Consider the following 18,191-nt stretch of genomic DNA (forward strand, 5'->3'; position numbering starts at 1 on the left):
ATGAAATGAAAGTTAACCTAACATACTTTCTTAATACATTTTTATTAGTGTACATTATTCCAAAGAAAAAAGAAAAAAAAATTGTCTTTATAATCATGAAAATGTAATAAAATGATCTGCCTCTGAAATGTCTTTCCTTTTCAGCTGACATCACCACAAATCCTAATTTTTCAACCCACCCCTCCAAACACCTGGCTCCATTCTGGTATGTAAAGCCCACTTTTCATGATCCAATCTATTCCATAAAATAAAGTCCTGACATACAAGTTTTACGCGGAAATGTTTCATATTACGGAAGTAAAATGTGAACATTGCTTCAGTGTTGACTTTAAAAACGGCACAAACTACAAACCTCTAAAGACTTCTAACAATGTTCCATAGGTTTAAGCCTATTATTGTAACATAAAATGTGTATACTATAATGTGTATAAAATCAGAGTTGATTACACTTCCCTGTGTTCCTCATTTGCATTATTGGCAGTATTTGTTCATGAGGGTGTTCATCATGTTGTATTGCCGCAGCAGTATCACATGATGTCCACTATCTGAACATTCAGAAACAAATAACCGGAGATTGATTCAGGGACCTGTTGTTCAATACAAGTCTTTTCATTAATCTTACAAGTCTTACAATTATTAAACAGAGAAGATCTGCATTGGTACAAAAAAAAAAAAAAAAAAAAAGAAAAAGAAAAGTGTCTAGGCAAAGATGCTTAAGACAATCACATCTTGATTAATCCATACTCTTAACTAAGCTACTGAACTTAAATAAGTAATAGCTTGGGTTTCGTGTGGAAAACAAATTTTGAAAGTGTGCTTCAAGGCACAGACATAAAATGAGGTCTCCTAGACAACAGATCTAGCAGATATCTGCAGACAAACACCCAATGTACTGCTTCCAATGTTCTTGTTGTTAAAGACTAAAAAGGATAAAAACAGACTTAGGACAGACATTTACAGAAGTTTGTTTAAAAAGAAGGTACGAAGTCTTAAACTGCATTCCAAGCAAAATTATATTGATTAAAGAGATTGTTCACTCAAAAATGAAAATTCAGTCATTGTTTTCTCACCCCTGTGTTGTTATAACCCAATATGACTTTCTTTCTTTTTCTTAAAACAAAGGGAAACATTTTGAAAAATGTTGTCCACAGTGGTGTCATACAATAGCAGTTTACGGTGACCACCTCTTCAAGCTTTAAGAGGATGAAAAAGTATTATTCAGAAGTCTAATAAATTATTCCATTCAACTCATGATCGTTATGAAAGCATATGATAAGGCTTGGTGCGAAACAAACAAAAATGTATTATTTAGTGAAACTGTTGACCGACCGTTGCTCTCCTCTGCACATTCATGGGACTGCACAAGACCAGTAGCTCATGCAGCCTGCTGGTGAAAAAAATTTAAAATGTTTTTAAAATGAAAAAAGCAACAATAACTAACAACTTATAACCAGCAATAACCAAACTTATAACCAAAGCATTTTCTAATTAATAGGCCAAAGCTGTCTGCAGTTTTGTAATATAAAAAAAAAAATAAATAAAAAATACAACTTTCGTCTCATAATACAACACTAGACATCCCTTAAATCACTTTAATTGTAAAGCAACGTTTTTTTGTTTGTTTGTTTTTTCATTAGACTGAAGACAATTTAACAGTGCTGTTTGAATGAGCCTATTTAAAATCAATAAAACAATTAAATCAGATTTGTTTATCCAGACTGTATGGCAGATCTCTGTCCCATGAGATTCTGAGCCAGAAAGTGGAAGCTTTGTATATTTGTAATAAGGCACCACTTTCTATATCACTCTAACCCTTGTCTCTCTGGTAGCCAAAAAGAGCTATTCTCCTAAAACAACATTAGTGATATTGCTCATAAACAATTTTCCCCAATCATCCATTTGATGGTTACCCACATAATTTCCTTGCAATGTGTTGACAATTTCAGAGAATGAGGTTGATACTCAGCACCAGCTCATTACAAAACAGCACGCAGAGCACGCTGGTTCTGAGGATGCTGTCGTTTTGTGTGAAATTTAAGCTCCCACCCTGAATACAAAATGTGTGTGAGCTGAAGCACAATAATTGTTTTGTTTTTGTTGTTGTTTTCGACATGTCCCTATACAGATTTATAAGACACGGAAACCTGGTTGAATAAATGCCTGGTGTATGCCAGGAACATCAATATTAGGAAGTGATGTTTCATGATCCATTTCTAGGGCTTAAACAGAGATAATGGAGCCTAGATCAAATGGATTTTCAGGACACCTTTCCGTGCACTTTTGTGTTTGGTTAGGAATAGATACAAGCAATCAAGCTTAAAAGGTCCATCCAACCTCTAAAGACAAATGAGTAACCAGAGCATTAAAATAGGGGATCTGAGAACATCTACAAAATGTCATGAAAACACTGCAGTGGTTGTAACAATGTCAAAACATTGCATCTGTAACACGCGACACTGCAAAAGTGCGCCACTGTGTCGGAAACAGAAAGAGGTGGCTAGGAAACAGGAAGCAGTGTAGTGACAGTATACAGCTGGGGTAAAACAGGGACAAAAATGTCCCTAATGTCCTACAGAATTTAAGTACAACCTCTTGATCGACTGATGCATTGCCTAAATTAGTTTTGTATATATTTAGAGATATGGTTCGTCAAACTAGTATGAAAAAGTATTAGCATGGAAAATCAGATCAGACTCTGAAAACAAAAAACTCCAATGTCATCATGGTGACTTGAACATTGCATTAATCAAACTACTATAATGAACGCAAGAGCTCATTACAGAGAAAGAGCGAGACTGCGAGAACATGAAAGTTGTCGACTGAATTTGTCACCAAATTCAAACACATTTTCTGAGCATCAGAATGATTTGGAGATAATTAAAGCTACAAATTTATATAACTGCAGGAACATACTCGGCTCATTCATGTTTGAAATTTACTATGAATTTTGTGATTACAATGAATTAAAGTACCCAGTTTAGATTTCATGATTCACTCTTGCACACCCACCAACTTATCTAGTCTGATGAAACATGTTAAAACAAATTTCAATTTCAAACAAGAATCAACCATTCTCGAATTCTGCGAAAATCTAAACGGTATCAAGCTCTTCTGCTGGTACAAACACTTTTTTAAGCCTTATGTTCTGCTTGGGGTCTATATGAGCCCAGACCCTCTTCAAATAGTAAAAAAACATATGCATCGTTATTTTTATCCTGATATTTCGTGTATTTTCCTAATTACATAAGATCTTTTCAGAAATGTGTTTTTGAGAACATAATAAATGTTATTGAGAGCAAAGGATTTTCACATGCTTTGAATCTGTTTGGTACTTAAGGAGCAATTTCTCAATACAAAACACTCTCTCTCTCTCTCTCTCTCTCTCACACACACACACACACACACACATACACTCTCTCTCTATCTCTCTCTCTCACACACACACACTCAGTTTCTCTCTCTCATTCTCTATCATACACACAAAATTACATTTTGCAATGTTCAGAGGGGGGAAGGGTGCGTCTGCGAGAATCTGTGGTATACACCTATAAATCCCCGGGAAAACTACTTTGTCTCTACTTTGTCTGGCATGGGCCACACTCACTCACTCTCTCACTCACACATACACACACACACACACACACACACACAACTCTCTCTCTCTCTCTCTCTCTCTCTCTCTCTCTCTCTCTCTCTCTCTCTCTGTCATACACACACACACACACAGTCAGACAAACATACATGCTCTCACTCTCACATGTATGCACACACACACACACACACACACACACACACACACACACACACAGACACACATATACATATACACATCTATCATACGCACACACACAAAATTACATTTTGCAATGTTTCCACAGAGGGGGTGAGGGTGCGTCTGCGAGAATCTGTGGTATACACCTGGAAATCCCAGGAGTTTCTACCTTGTCTGGCATAGGGGTGGAGCAAGCAAATAATAAGGGAAGGACAGGACAATCTGAATCATTCTAAAACTTCTACACTGCTAAGTTTCTCTCGTAGCTATGTTTTGGTTTTGTAAATGAATAAAAGAGCTAGATTCAGTGTTTTTGAGGCACGGGATATGTGCCTCACCGACGGTGAATTTGAGGAGGATGTGTCGGAGTCAGACAATGCTTCTGAAATCGATGATGTTGTGGAGGACCCAGATTATGTTGGATCCTCCTCTGATGAGAGCAATGCTCCAGAGGATGGCCCTTCTGTTTCCTCACAACCACAAGGGGCCCCTGTTGCTCAGCTACCCAGACCGGGCACATTTGTTTCCAAAAAAGGAAAATTGTCATGGTCTCTCTCACCACCTGAGCAAAGGGGTAGATTTAGCAATACAAATACAAACAAAATGGTCCCAGGTCCTACCAGGTATGCAGTAAGCCATGTCACAGACATAAAGTCAGCTTTCGAGTTTTACATCTCAACTCCAATTGAAATAATTATTCTTGAAATGACACATTTAGAGGGGAGGCAGGTTTATAGTGACAAGTGGAAAGATGTAGATCAAAACCTATATTGGGCTACTGCTCTTTGCTGAAGTATACAGATCAAAAGTTGAGGCTGCAAGTAGCCTTTGGAATGCAAAGACTGGTAGAGCTATTTTCCCAGCTACCATGTCTCTTGAAACTTTTCATATCCTGTCACGAATCATACGCTTTGATAACAGGGAGACAAGAGTTCACAGGAGTGAACATGATAAACTGGCAGCCATAAGGGATGTTTGGGATAGATGGGTTCAGCAACTGCCCCTCTTCTATAACCCATGTCCCTATGTGACTGTCGATGAATGTCTTGTTCCGTTCAGAGGAAAATGTCCCTTTCGGCAGTACATGCCATGCAAGCCTGTGAGATATGGTATAAAGATATGGGCAGATTGTGGTGCCAATAATAGCTATGCTTGGAAATTACAAGTCTACACAGGAAAACCTCCTGGAGGTGCATCAGAAAAAAAATAGGCTATGAGAGTTTTGTTGGATGTCACTGATGGGCTCTCTGGCCATAATGTGACGTGACAACTTTTTTACTTCATATGCACTAGGAGAAGAACTGCTGAAAAGAAAGCTTACAATGTTGGGCACAATAAGAAAAAACAAGCCAGAGCTTCCAAAAGAGCTTGTTCAGACTAAAGGATGGGAGACAACATTGTCCATCTTTGCATTCACCAACACTACTTCACTTGTCTCCTACTGCCCCCCAAAAAACTATTGTCCTCCTGATAAGCACATTGCACAGAGATACATCTTTGAGCACCAGAGATGACAAAAAAAACAGACATAGTGTTAGATTACAATAACACAAAAGGAGGGGTAGACAACCTGGACAAATTGGTTGCCACATACAGCTGTCAACGAAAGACCTCTCGTTGGCCCCAGGCAATATTCTTCAATATCATGGATATCAGTGCATACAATGCATTTGTGATATGGTGTGCCATCAACAATGAGTGGTGTGGTGGCAAAATGAACCGGAGGAGAATATTGTTGGAGCAGCTAGGATATGCCTTGGTGAGGCCTCACATTGATAGGAGAGAGTGCCTTCCTAGGTCACTTTTTGCTGCATCCACTGTGAGGGAGATTCAAAGTTGGCCTGAAGCAATCACTTCTCCAGCAGCTGCTGGAAACCATGGACGATGCCAGGTCTGCTCCAGAAAAAAATTATTCAAAGACTAACAAAAGATGTCTGAAATGTCACAAGTATTTGTGTACAGCACACGCACAAATTATCTGTTCCTCTTGCATCTGAAGTTAGTCTTTTGTGGTTTTCACCATTAGCATAATACAGTATCAGGAATTTTGTGGTGTGAGAGGGATTTAGGAGAAAAGTGTTTGGCCATCCTTTTTGTGTATTATATGTTCTATATTTATATAGAGGGAATAAAAGAAAAACTCTTTGAATATCAGCAGTTCATGACATATTGGTATTGGCAAAATCTATTACCTATAGTGCCTATTATTTTTTCACTAGCACTAGGGAACAGAGGCTGCATCTGGCTTCCCTGTTGCCTGGAGGATACTATAAATTTGCACATAGTTAGTCTACCTAGTTGGTGAGTGTGTGGAAAAAAGCACTTGCATTTGGATTTTTTTAATATATAAATATATATATAATTTTTTTTTTTTTTAATTATTATTATTTTGTGTAATCAAAAGTTATATGGTTATTTTTAGATTTCATTTTTTTCTGAAATGTGCCCTTGAAATTTGCATGAAATTTACATTTGGCTGTCCTGTTGCCCAGACGATGTGTATATACTGTAAATTTGCACATAGTTAGTTTGCCTGGTTAGTAAGTGTGCTTTTGCATTTACTTAATATTTCTTTTTTTTAAAACATTGATATCTGACTGGGGTCAGATTGACCCCAAACATAAGTAATGTTACTATTTTTGAAAAAAAAAAAAAAAAAAACATTATTTTGTGTAAATTAAGAAATTATATGGTTATTTCTGTATTTAGTTGCTTTTCTGAAATGCACATTCCTACTTCAGTAAATGTAAGAGTTAATGATACACTTATTTCTATTATTTTATCAGTTCAATAAGCTCAGGATAAATGGAAAGGAATATTTAAGCAGGAAAAAAAGGTTTATTTCATAATTACATTTGTGCTCAAAAGTTAGCATACCCTTGGAGAATTGATAATATATGTACCATTTTTAAAGAAAATATGAGTGAGCAGGCAAAACACATTTCTTTTATTTCTTATGGGATTCATATTCAGCTGTAGGTTATAACAGAATGGCACAATCATAAAACAAAACATGGCAACAAAGAAAAAAATGAAATGACCCCTGTTCAAAAGTCTGCATACCCTTAGTTCTTAATACTGTGTATTGCCCCCTTTAGCATCAATGACAGCGTGCAGTCTTTTGTAATAGTTGTCTATGAGGCCCCAAATTCTTGCAGGTGGTATAGCTGCCCATTCGTCTTGGTAAAATGCCTCCAGGTCATGCAAAGTCTTTGGTCATCTTGCATGAACCGCATGTTTGAGATCTCCCCAGAGTGGCTCGATGATATTAAGGTCAGGAGACTGTGATGGCCACTCCAGAACCTTCACCTTTTTCTGCTGTAACCACTGGAGGGTCAACTTGGCCTTGTGCTTAGGGTCATTGTCGTGCTGGAAAGTCCAAGTGTGTCCCATGCGCAGTTTTCGTGCAGAAGAATGCAAATTGTCTGCCAGTATTTTCTGATAACATGCTGCATTCATATTGCCATCAATTTTCACAAGATTCCCCGTGCCTTTAGAACTCACACACCCCCAAAACATCAGTGAGCCACCACCATGCTTCACAGTGGGGATGGTATTCTTTTCACTATAGGCCTTGTTGACCCCTCTCCAAACACAGCTTATGGTTGTGACCATAAAGCTCTATTTTGGTCTCGTCACTCCAAATTACAGTGTGTCAGAAGCTGTGAGACGTGTCAAGGTGTTGTCAGGCATATTGTAACCGGGCTTTTTTGTGGCACTGGCGCAGTAAAGGCTTCTTTCTGGCAACTCGACCATGCAGCTCATTTTTGTTCCAAGTATTGTCATATTGTGCTTCTTGAAACAACCACACCATCTTTTTCCAGAGCAGCCTGTATTTCTCCTGAGGTTACCTGTGGGTTTTTCTTTGTATCCCAAACAATTCTTCTGGCAGTTGTGGCTGAAATCTTTCTTGGTCTACCTGACCTTGGCTTGGTATCAAGAGATCCCCGAATTTTCCACTTTTAATAAGTGATTGAACAGTCATTTTCAAGGCTTTGGATATCTTTTTATATCCTTTTCCATCTTTATAAAGTTCCATTACCTTGTTACACAGGTCTTTTGACAGTTCTTTTCTGCTCCCCATGGCTCAGTATCTATCCTGCTCAGTGCATCCACGTGAGAGCTAACAAACTCATTGACTATTTATCAGCAGACACTGACTGCAATTTAAAAAGCCACAGGTGTGGGAAATTAACCTTTAATTGCCATTTAAACCTGTGTGTGTCACCTTGTGTGTCTGTAACAAGGTCCAACATTCAAGGGTATGTAAACTTTTGATCAGGGTCATTTGGGTGATTTCTGTTATCATTATGATTTAAAAAGGAGCCAAACAACTATGTGATAATAAATGGCTTCATATGATCACTATCCTTAAATAAAAGGCAAAAATGTTTTTTTTTCTCCACAATTTCTGCTAGGCTATGCAAACTTTTGAGCACAACTGTATAATGATCATTTTCACACTTTAATCATTGGAGTAACAGTGACCCCAAACAACGAGGAAGTGAAGCAAATCTCAACAGAACATAACACAATAATTTGTCTAATGGTATGCATAATGGGACAATGCAACATCAGTTTGGTCTAAAGGGTACTACCTGAGCTGCTGGAACCAGGAGACTTGCTCCTTCTCGAAGTTCCACCACTGCGAGGAGAGCAGCGGCCCTGCATGGAAGAAATGCGGCCGTAGGACTGTGATTTCACCACTCTGCACTCTGAGAAAGAGAGAGAAAGACATCTCTGTTGAAGGTTGCATGAATTCAAACACTATACCATGTGTCTATTGAAACCATCTTCAAGATAAAACAATGCAAAATATATAGTATGTCTTCATTAAATCCCTAGCTCAGTAATCAGGGCTCTGACCAGGGAGTCCTCCATTCCTAGGGCTGTCCCAATTGCGTAATCGTTCCAGTGCACTGAAACGTTTGTTCCCTAAAAATTCGTAGAATGCACCGTTAAAACCAGAGAGCAGCATTGTTCACTATGTTTCCTTACCAGAAACATCATATGTATTCTAAAGTCTCTCAAGTCATTAGATGACGAGTGCAAGTGAAAAATTATGAAGTCAAAGCCTTATTTTCTCTTTAAAAGAGATTCTGTTTGTAATATCTTTCAAAAATATATTTCATGTGCATAAAAGGAAAACAATCTTATATTATCAATATTATTTTTCAGAAGAAGATTAAAATTACACTCATAAGCAGCGTTTAAATGTGCAAACTCATCATCATGTCACAGGTGATTGAGACATAAGTAGGGATGTGTCAGAGCCCTTCTACCAAGGAGAGCCTACAAGGTTAGCAAAGGAATGCATTATGGTCCCATAGACATTCTAAGGAGGGTAACCTGCGAGAAGAAAAGAGGCCTTTTTTTATGGATATTTATGGAGGAGATGCTTCAGTGTGCTGAATAAACTGTTTTTGTGAGGAAACAGCTCACCACTTAATGAAATGATTGCCTATCCTCTAATCTTTAAACTAAAGCTTCCTTTTGGAATGAACTCTGTGTGGAGTTTATTACGATAAAATTGCTGTTTAATAGAAAAAGTCACACACAATTTTGTGACAGGTAGTTGTCAGTATGATATCTGCAAACTGTGACTTACTGTCATAACAGCTAGCTGACCATTACGCTTTCTCCAATGTTAAAAACTCAGAGGTTGTTATCTCAGTATAAAAGATCTCTGGATGTGCCAAGTTGGTCGACTAATCAGTTAATCGTTCAACAACTGAATAGTCGATTAGTGGGTTTAACTACTAATATTAATATTTTTACTGAGTAGTGGTGGTTTTAATAAGAGATGCAATTCTCAAATTAATTGAGAGATGCAACTTCTCAGATAGCATATTTGTGTGATGATAGCTTGCTTTGCTTAACAGTGAATAACAGTCAGCTTTGTAAAACCCTCTTCAAGAAGTTGCATATCTTTAATGCTTTAGGTTTTGTCGTTTTATGTGCTGTTGTTACAGCAAAGCGCTGCATCAACAATACATTTCAAGATGGTCACTGTCGCAAGTTAAATCCTCTGCTGTGAGTAATGTTCCTGCATTTGTGAGCTGCTGTGGAGAGATTAAAGTATTTTGCTGAATCTGTCTAACACTGCTTAAATAAAAATTTGCATTAAAAAGTTTAAACTGTTTAATGTCGTGAACTGGAAGTGTTCCCACAATATTTTCTAGCAGTTTTGCACTTTTTATGTGCAGAGAGGATTGCCCTGAAGCACTCAATGAAGCACCTCATTCTGCATTCAGGATGCGCATAAGCTTCGGTTCTGTGCCGCTATGTATTGGAGCCTTTCTTATTACTTTGATAGTTTTGTGCAATAAGATGTTAGAGTTATCTAGCCTAACTATCTGTTACCATATTAAGTGCTGTGCGTTCGTATATCACTCTGAAAGTGTCTGATTGGGGTCAAGTGATCATAATGGAGCTTTCAAACAACCGACCGACTAGTCGATTATGAAAATTGGTAGTTTTGCACATCACTTATCATGAGTGTCTCAAAGTTCAGTAGATGAACACCCCTGACAGTGCCCGAATTTCTGTGGATGATATACTGATTCACAACATAGGGAGCTAGGGAGCGAAATGTGAGGCATCCATAGACCGATTAAGAAAACACACACAATGCTAACTTTTATACTAGTATTTCAACTCTCATTGCTGAATTCAATGATTAATTTAGCTTTTAAATAAAAAAATAAATAGAAAATAAAATAAAAAAGTAATACAAATAATACTCAAGTAATATCACAATAATAGTCATGAAATGTCAGTAAATGTCCATTTTTGAGCTGCTAAATATACGCAATGTATTGTGTTTTTCAGTCCATTTTTTTTTTCAGTTCAGTCAGTAAATCTTTCAAGAAAATGTAAATAAGTACACTGATGTTAACAGAAAAAAAAAAATGCTACAAATAATTAAGTAACATGTTTTAAAGGTGAAAAACCCAGGCAGCCTATCTTAAGTATATTATCTAAAGCTAAAACTCCAGCACAATTAACTGAACAATATGACAGGACGTTCATTAATCATAACTGTTTATCAACAATTATAAACCTAATTATTAACCACTAAAAATGGCTAAGAGTGAAGCATTAAACTTTTACTATTTATTGCTACCTTAATATAATGTAATATAACTTTTTCTAAAGCATTGTACAGAAAAAAAGAAGAAAAAAAAACTTTCCATCGAACAAGTTTTGCATTCATTTGTACTCTTTTTCGATTGTTTTTTCTATGTAAAACTTGCGCTAGAAGGTCGTCTTTGACCATTGCGCCACATCTAGCTTCTCACGCAGCAGTGCCGTGTTTTTAAGATGCTGTGTCAAGTTAAAGAACTTTAACATTTAAAGGCACATCTTGAGACACTTGCACTCTGTTCTATTCGTTGCACAGCATCTAGATTTTTAAAGTAAAATAATGCGTTTTGGAACAGCCTATTATGATTCTTTTTTTCTTTTTTTTTTTTTTTTTTTTGCAATATTAATATACTCCTGCCCACAACTTAAGTGTTTATCTTTTTTGACAACAATAGAGGTGCAGTCATGGAACTAAAGTTAGGCCTTCTACATAAATTGGTCTTTGGAAAACAAAAGTGATTAAAAAAATAAGATGGACATAGAGTATACTGCATTATCTTACCACTGTCATCTAACAAGAAGTCATCCTGGTAGCGGAATTTCTCTGGGCCACAGGCAATAAATATATCATCCTCACCAAAGAAGTCCTGAAGGCACGTCACCTACAAACACAGTAGAGAAAACGCAGTAACAAGTTGTTTATACTGTACATACCAATTTTGAACTGGGCTGATTTTAATCTCCCAATCCTAAACTAATTATTCGCAATATTAAATCAATGAGCATAAGAGCAATTACATAAAATATATGTTATGCAGCTTTTTCAAACAGATTTTTTTCACCCCCAACGAAAGATAAGTCATTCAGAACATTCAGAATGCCCAGTGTGTCAAAGAAGTAATAATTATGGTGTGCTATGATCAGCCAATCAAATGTTGTAAACAAAATAATGCATTTATCTAAAGTCAAGATTTCAAGGCTCAGATGTGAGGGTCAATTTGATCAGCATTTCAAACTGTATTTGACATCCTCATTCTAAAGGTCACTATACTCAAGAATAACAAAACTCTGCAAGTCATCCAGCCGCGTGAATGAGAGCCAAGGCAGTTATGCATCTCACTTTTATTTATCATTTACACATACCAATGAGAATGTGTTGCTGTAGCAACAGCGACGTCATCTCCAAGATCAAAGTAAGATGATTCATTTAGGTGACAAAAAGTGACCTAATGCTCTCATGCTGAGTGAATGAATACAAATGGTATCACTGTTGAAAACAGCGTAACGCAGGTAATGAGCATGATACGTGTTATCTATTGTGTGTGACACAGCAGAGGGTCAGTTCAACCTTCTTCTTCTGTCTCTCTCTCTCTCTTTTTTTTTTTTTTTTTTTTTTGACTGAATAAGTGGTTTATTTATTTATGAATTTTTTTGATGCAGCAAAACATACAAAACACATATGCATAACATAACATACATATACCGTATAATATACAATACAGAGTGTGAAACAGATAACAGAAGACAACAGACAGGTAAATAACAGTTTTAAACTATGCTTAAATGTACATAGTGACTGGGTCTAAGGGTTAGGGTATCAACAGTATGGTGTGTGTGATCAGATGATAGAAAGAAAGGAGGAAAGAGGGTGGGGAAAAGAAAAAAGGTTACATAATAAGTGTTTGAAGTATTTGATATACATTAAATATGAATGCAAATCAGAGGTAAGTTCAACCTAAGAGAACTCAGAGTAAAACAGCAATCTCTTGGAAAAGATCTAAAGATCTAAAATCCCATCTTAATATGTAGACTAGAGACAGCTCCAGTATACTGCCCTACAAAGTCACTAACTATGTCAATACTAAAACTGATAAAAACTGATCATTAAAATTTTTTGATTGTCCAGCCAAATGTGGTTTATAAAACAGTCTCACTCCATTTCTTCTGAACTGGAGTACAGTTGAACCAAATCTGATTGTCACAGGACTGGACAGAACATAATCAAGATCTTATTTCAATTATAACACAATTTTGACAATTGCGTATCATTGCCGGTACGTTCATGTATTTGAGGTTTGGCCGGTCAGCTTGTTAAATAAATTTTCCTTTTTCCTCAGCACCATCTAGTGGACAGAAAGCAAACTCACAACAATGTAATAAAAAGTGCTCAAAAGAATCAGCACTAAGTTCACTTTTTCATTTAGTATCAAATTATTAAATTTAAACAGATATTTATACTAAAAATATTTTTCAAGCAAAAAACGGAACCATGAATATTTTATTAATTAAATTCTGAACAAACTTGGGACTGTGGAAAGATACTAAATTTTCAAGCCCTGCTTCATTTTAGAATGATAATTAACATGTCTAAAAAATTTACTGAACAAAAGTACTGAAGCTTTTCTTGTGGTTGTTTTCAGGGACCAAAAAATAAATGTTTTTAATTTCAGTTCGTTCTGAGCAGAAACGTTTTTTTTTTTTTTTTTTTTTTTTTTATTCCGGTTCTTGCGTTCCGCTGCCTCTTTTCCAACTGGTAACCAGTTAGAACAGAATAAAGAATGGTTAACAAAATTATTTTTAAAACTACAGTAATCTGTGATAAGGGTGGGTGATATACCAGTTGCAGTGTTACCAGATCTCACAAAGGAAAAAAGGCACCTGTTTTGGAAAAACAAGCTCAAAATTAGTGACTTGCCTCAAACAAAATAAGCAAAAATAAGCTATTCAGTTTTTTCCCATGTGGGGAATTATCAGCATAGAAATCATAACAAGAAAAGTATACAGTAGCCTATATAAAGTAAAGGCTTTTCAATAAATGTATTCTTAATAAGAAATATATCCCCAAAAATATTTTTAATATTAATTTGTCCACCTAAAATCAACTAATTGCCACAATCTCTCTCTATTGCATGCATCCACACACTGCCTGGGTGTGTTTGGACTAAACGTCACCTTTTGAGGGCCAAATGATTTTAGTTTTTTTTATCATTGGTTTTTAAACAAGCGGTTTCCTTCAGAATCAAAGCACATGCTTATGTTCTACTAAAAAGAGAGAAGCCTAATTTTTTTGGGCAAAAGGAAGTGATAATAAACTCTTTGGTCTTTGGTCTCATGGAAAAATTATCAGAACAAAATCAACCGGTTAATAACCTGATACCAGCATTTAAAAATAATGTTTTCACTCCAGAACTATTTCATACTCATTTCATTTCAGTCATGTTCTGCAAAGAATGCTGTTAGTTTTCAGGTTTCGTTCCTTGAACCCTTTTTAGTCCCTGGTTGTTTTACAATAGGGGCCAATAACATTTTTGTCCAGGGCCTCATTTCCCAATAACGATTAATCTTAGTGGTTAAGAGCGTTTTCTACAAGCGATTTTATGAACGTTATTTTTTACGTGCGTTTCCCAAAACTGCACTTAAAATTGCACTCAGTAATTTTTTCCCCATTAAAAAGGTTTTACTCTTAAAGAAATTAATTGTCATTGTGAAACATATGTATAAAATCATGACCGCTCACATGAGATGAGGACTCATATATCATATGATATAGTTATATCACTAACCTTATAAAAGATAAGTGGTTATAACCTAATATTAAAGTCTTAGCATAAATCTATAGGTATTTAATTGCATTAGGTGTAATTTTGCGATTGTCCTGCAGGTGTCTGCATAAGTCTGTATTCTTGCAATGAGCATTTTCAAGTACTACTTAAGTAATGGTGGCTTTGGCAAACAGCTGCAAACATAAAAAAAAAACATTAAAACAATTTTGTTTTAAAATATTATTAATATTTTTTTATTTTTTTAAATACATTGTGTACACCAAATCAAAGTCAGGTGGTGTGGCTAACAAAATAATAATATTAATAATAATAATATATAAATAGAAATTAAATACAAAAAAATCATAAAAGAGAGGACACCTTTAGGCCATAGAAAATATCTGATATTTTGACATTTTTATGAAAAAGCTCATTTTGTTCAGGTCTTTGGTTTAACCATGAGGAAACGTCTTGATATTCTTTACTCAAAAATGCATGATAATAATAATAATAATAATAATAATACACCTTGAAAATTTTTAGAAAAACTTGTTTTTGTAATTAATGATGACATTTTTAGTCATTATTATTATTGTTATTTTTTTTTATTAATTATTTATTTTATTTTTTTCATTTTGTAGTAAATGCTATAAATGTTTTTTAAAATGTCTGAAACAACAATGGACACAAGATTAACATTTCTGCAAACTTGATACATCCGTTTTAAACTAGATAAAAACAAGATTAAAAAAAATCTAAAACTTTAAGTGTAGGCGTAATGAAAATATTATTTAATTAACACACACAGTGTTTGACATGATCTATGCCACAAAGTGTCCAGCAGTGTTAGTTGATTATTTAAGCATATCAAAAATCATTTAAACACAAAAAAAAAAAAAAAAAAAAAAAAAAATCTAACAAGACCAAATGCTTCCATTACTGATGCACCATCATTTGAAAACCATACAGCACAGAAAGGTGCCATTGATTATTTCTCCTAATCACCAAAAGGTGTCAGTAGTAAATAATTTTGCAGCTGCTACCAGGACAACCTCATCACACCCTAGTAAAAGGATAATTGTGTAGAATGGCAATTGGCAATCATATGATAATTCTCCTATTTAAACTTATCACTGTGTATTTTCATTTCAATGCTTACTAAAATTTCTCGGTGTCATTATTCATTTGTACATCACTGGTCAGATGGCTGGTGAAACAGACATGTACCTGCACCTTAGTACCAGTTACTTTTCTAAACGCTAGTCAACCTGGAACCAATCATAGTCATTTCCAGTAAAAAAACAAAACAAAAAAACGCAGCTCAATTGATGATTCAAGCACCTTTTTGCTTCATAGGACAGTTATTTACTTTTCACATTTGCCACTCAATAATCACACCACTCTCAACTGCAATTTCCTGCCCCAACTCTCATACTCAGATTACAGACAGACACAGAGTAATAAAAATAGATTTAAAGATCTTGAAGATTATATAAATTATATATTATATAAAAAAAGATGTCTCCTAACATTTTGATTTGATTGCATAGTCTAAATCTTCAGGTTTTAGGTCAGTTAGTTGGCAGGAAGCACTGGTTACAAGCAAGAACTGTTGAACTTAAAAACATACATCAATCTGACGAATTACGCTTTCATCCATAGTACCATCTGAAGCTCCATCTGAAAAGCAAATTGAATACAAGTGAAAAGATGCCAATGTATGGTGTAATCCATTTCTCTAATAAGACTCTGAACTGCTTAGAAGACAGCAAGATGTTTTTTCTGAGTTAGATGTTGGTTAGTCTCGCATAGCCAGACTTTTGACTTGTGGCATAAAGTCTGGTCCTCATTGGAGCTTGTTCAAGCCAAAAACAGCCCACTTAGACAGGAAGAGACCATCTGTTTTTATGAGCTGTTTTTTTTAAGGTGGGTTTATCTGAAATACATTATACCAAAATAAAAACAGTTTGGAAAAACACAACATTTTACCTTTGTAAAGCCATCCAATCGGACTGGAACTGCTGATTTCATTCAGTGATTGACATTTTTGTGTGCAGTATCAGACAGTCAGTCAAAGGACCAAAACATTTTTGGTCATGCAATTAGTCAATTTATCTTGATAGTCTCCAAGATGGTAAGACTAGCCAGGAATATTTACAGTAGTTCCATTACCTTGTGCATCATCTATGAGAATATTTCATAAATAAATTAGGGTACCAATGAGATATGACCTTCTCTGAGGTTCCTTAATTGCAGTGATGAACAACAGAATGCTGGGAGAGTTAATGAGCACCTCCTGCAGGTTCCTGTCCTGCTTGATAGGAAGCTCTTTACTGGAGCTTCCTCTCAAACTACTCACCAGAGCTGGGATGCAGCTATTCCACAAAGCCATTATTGACAATTATGTACAGATCAGTAATGTGAAAGATTTTAGACATTGCAACTTAAAGCCTCTGGGAGTTTAGGGCCTTTTATCTGAATAAAACAAATCTGTTTCAATAGATTTTGTATACTACTGAGCTGGTCCTGAATAATTCATAGGTGTAAATTTATAAAATAAATAAATAAATAAATAAATAAATTTAAAAAACACACCACTATCTCCTTCCCAGGTTAAATGTAAGATCTTCTGTGAATACAGAATGTTAGGTCACAGCATCCACACCATGCTACCTTCTGATTCTTCATATTTCATTGGGCTATTTGTCTCCTGAATAAATCTGGGTGTTGCAAACTGATGCACATGAATTATTCACTAGATTTTCAAGGATTCAGTTAAAGTCATGTAACGTGCACTTCAGCAAGCTTGCATCAGAAGAACAAAGCTATATAGTTGCTAGAAACTACATACTGAGGGGGTAAGGACCATAATAATCTACAGTCCTAATAATAATTCTTAAATGTAGATAATAGTTCTAATGATTGCGTCTAATACCTAATTATGTTACAAACATTCTGATAACCTATGCCTTCATGTATTTCAAATTTGTATTAAGAGTCTCTCGCACTGTGATGCCCTTAATATTTGACTTATGCTATCATACTCTTTAAGATGACCTGTGTGCCTGCTTTCTAAGCTAATACTTTTTCTCAGGAAAACAAATTAGCATACTTGCTAGAAATAGTCCCCTCTGTGTTCTGAGGTCATGTGGGGACGACACAGCAGTGGATCTGTAGTTTGAAGAGTTGAGAAATCAAGGCCAGTTAAACTAGTATAGCTACTTAGAGGAAAATTAGATTAAATTAAATTTAAGCTAGCATTATTACGTTATCATTGGAAAACAACATTCCTTTTTGCTTTGGTTGAAAAAAAAGCTTGTGTAAATAAATTTAGTCATTTTTAATATAATTCAATCAGTCTCAATTGAAAGAATTCTAGAAACAACAGTAAGCAAATCCATGCTTTGCACGTAAAGGGTGTGACCAGCTCTGAAAATAACATCTGTCATCTTGACAGTTCAGGTCTCACCTCCAAGTGTATGTGCTACTATAATCAGATATATTTAAAAGGGATGAGATGACCCTCTCAAATACTGTATGTATGAATGGGAAAAATAATAACACTAAAAATGTGTGGCTGTAGGCTTGCCTTAAAGGAATAGTTCACCCAAAAATAAAAACTCTCTCATCATTTACTCACCCTCATCTCACCCCAGATGTGTATGACTTTTTTTTCATCTGCTGAACTCAAATGAAGATTTTAAGAAGAATTTCCCAGCATACAATGCAAGTGAATGGATGCCAAAATTTCACTCCAGTGGTTAAATCTATGTCTTCAGAAGCGATATGAT

The 18,191-nt window shown here is 35.5% G+C and overlaps 1 protein-coding gene across 2 annotated transcripts in view; it reads right to left on the minus strand.

The window, feature by feature from the left end:
• LOC127430101 (serine/threonine-protein kinase DCLK1-like) overlaps positions 1-18,191 on the minus strand; it is a 62,153-nt gene that overhangs the window by 13,469 nt on the left and 30,493 nt on the right. For both annotated transcript variants that reach the window (XM_051679573.1, XM_051679574.1), the window contains exons 4-5: positions 11,421-11,520; positions 8,371-8,487 (exon numbers count right to left, since the gene is read on the minus strand). In XM_051679573.1, the coding sequence (XP_051535533.1) occupies positions 8,371-8,487; positions 11,421-11,520 (217 nt within the window). The remainder of the gene's footprint in view (positions 1-8,370; positions 8,488-11,420; positions 11,521-18,191) is intronic.

Source organism: Myxocyprinus asiaticus, chromosome 39, assembly GCF_019703515.2.
Source record: "Myxocyprinus asiaticus isolate MX2 ecotype Aquarium Trade chromosome 39, UBuf_Myxa_2, whole genome shotgun sequence".
Lineage (NCBI taxonomy): Eukaryota > Metazoa > Chordata > Actinopteri > Cypriniformes > Catostomidae > Myxocyprinus > Myxocyprinus asiaticus.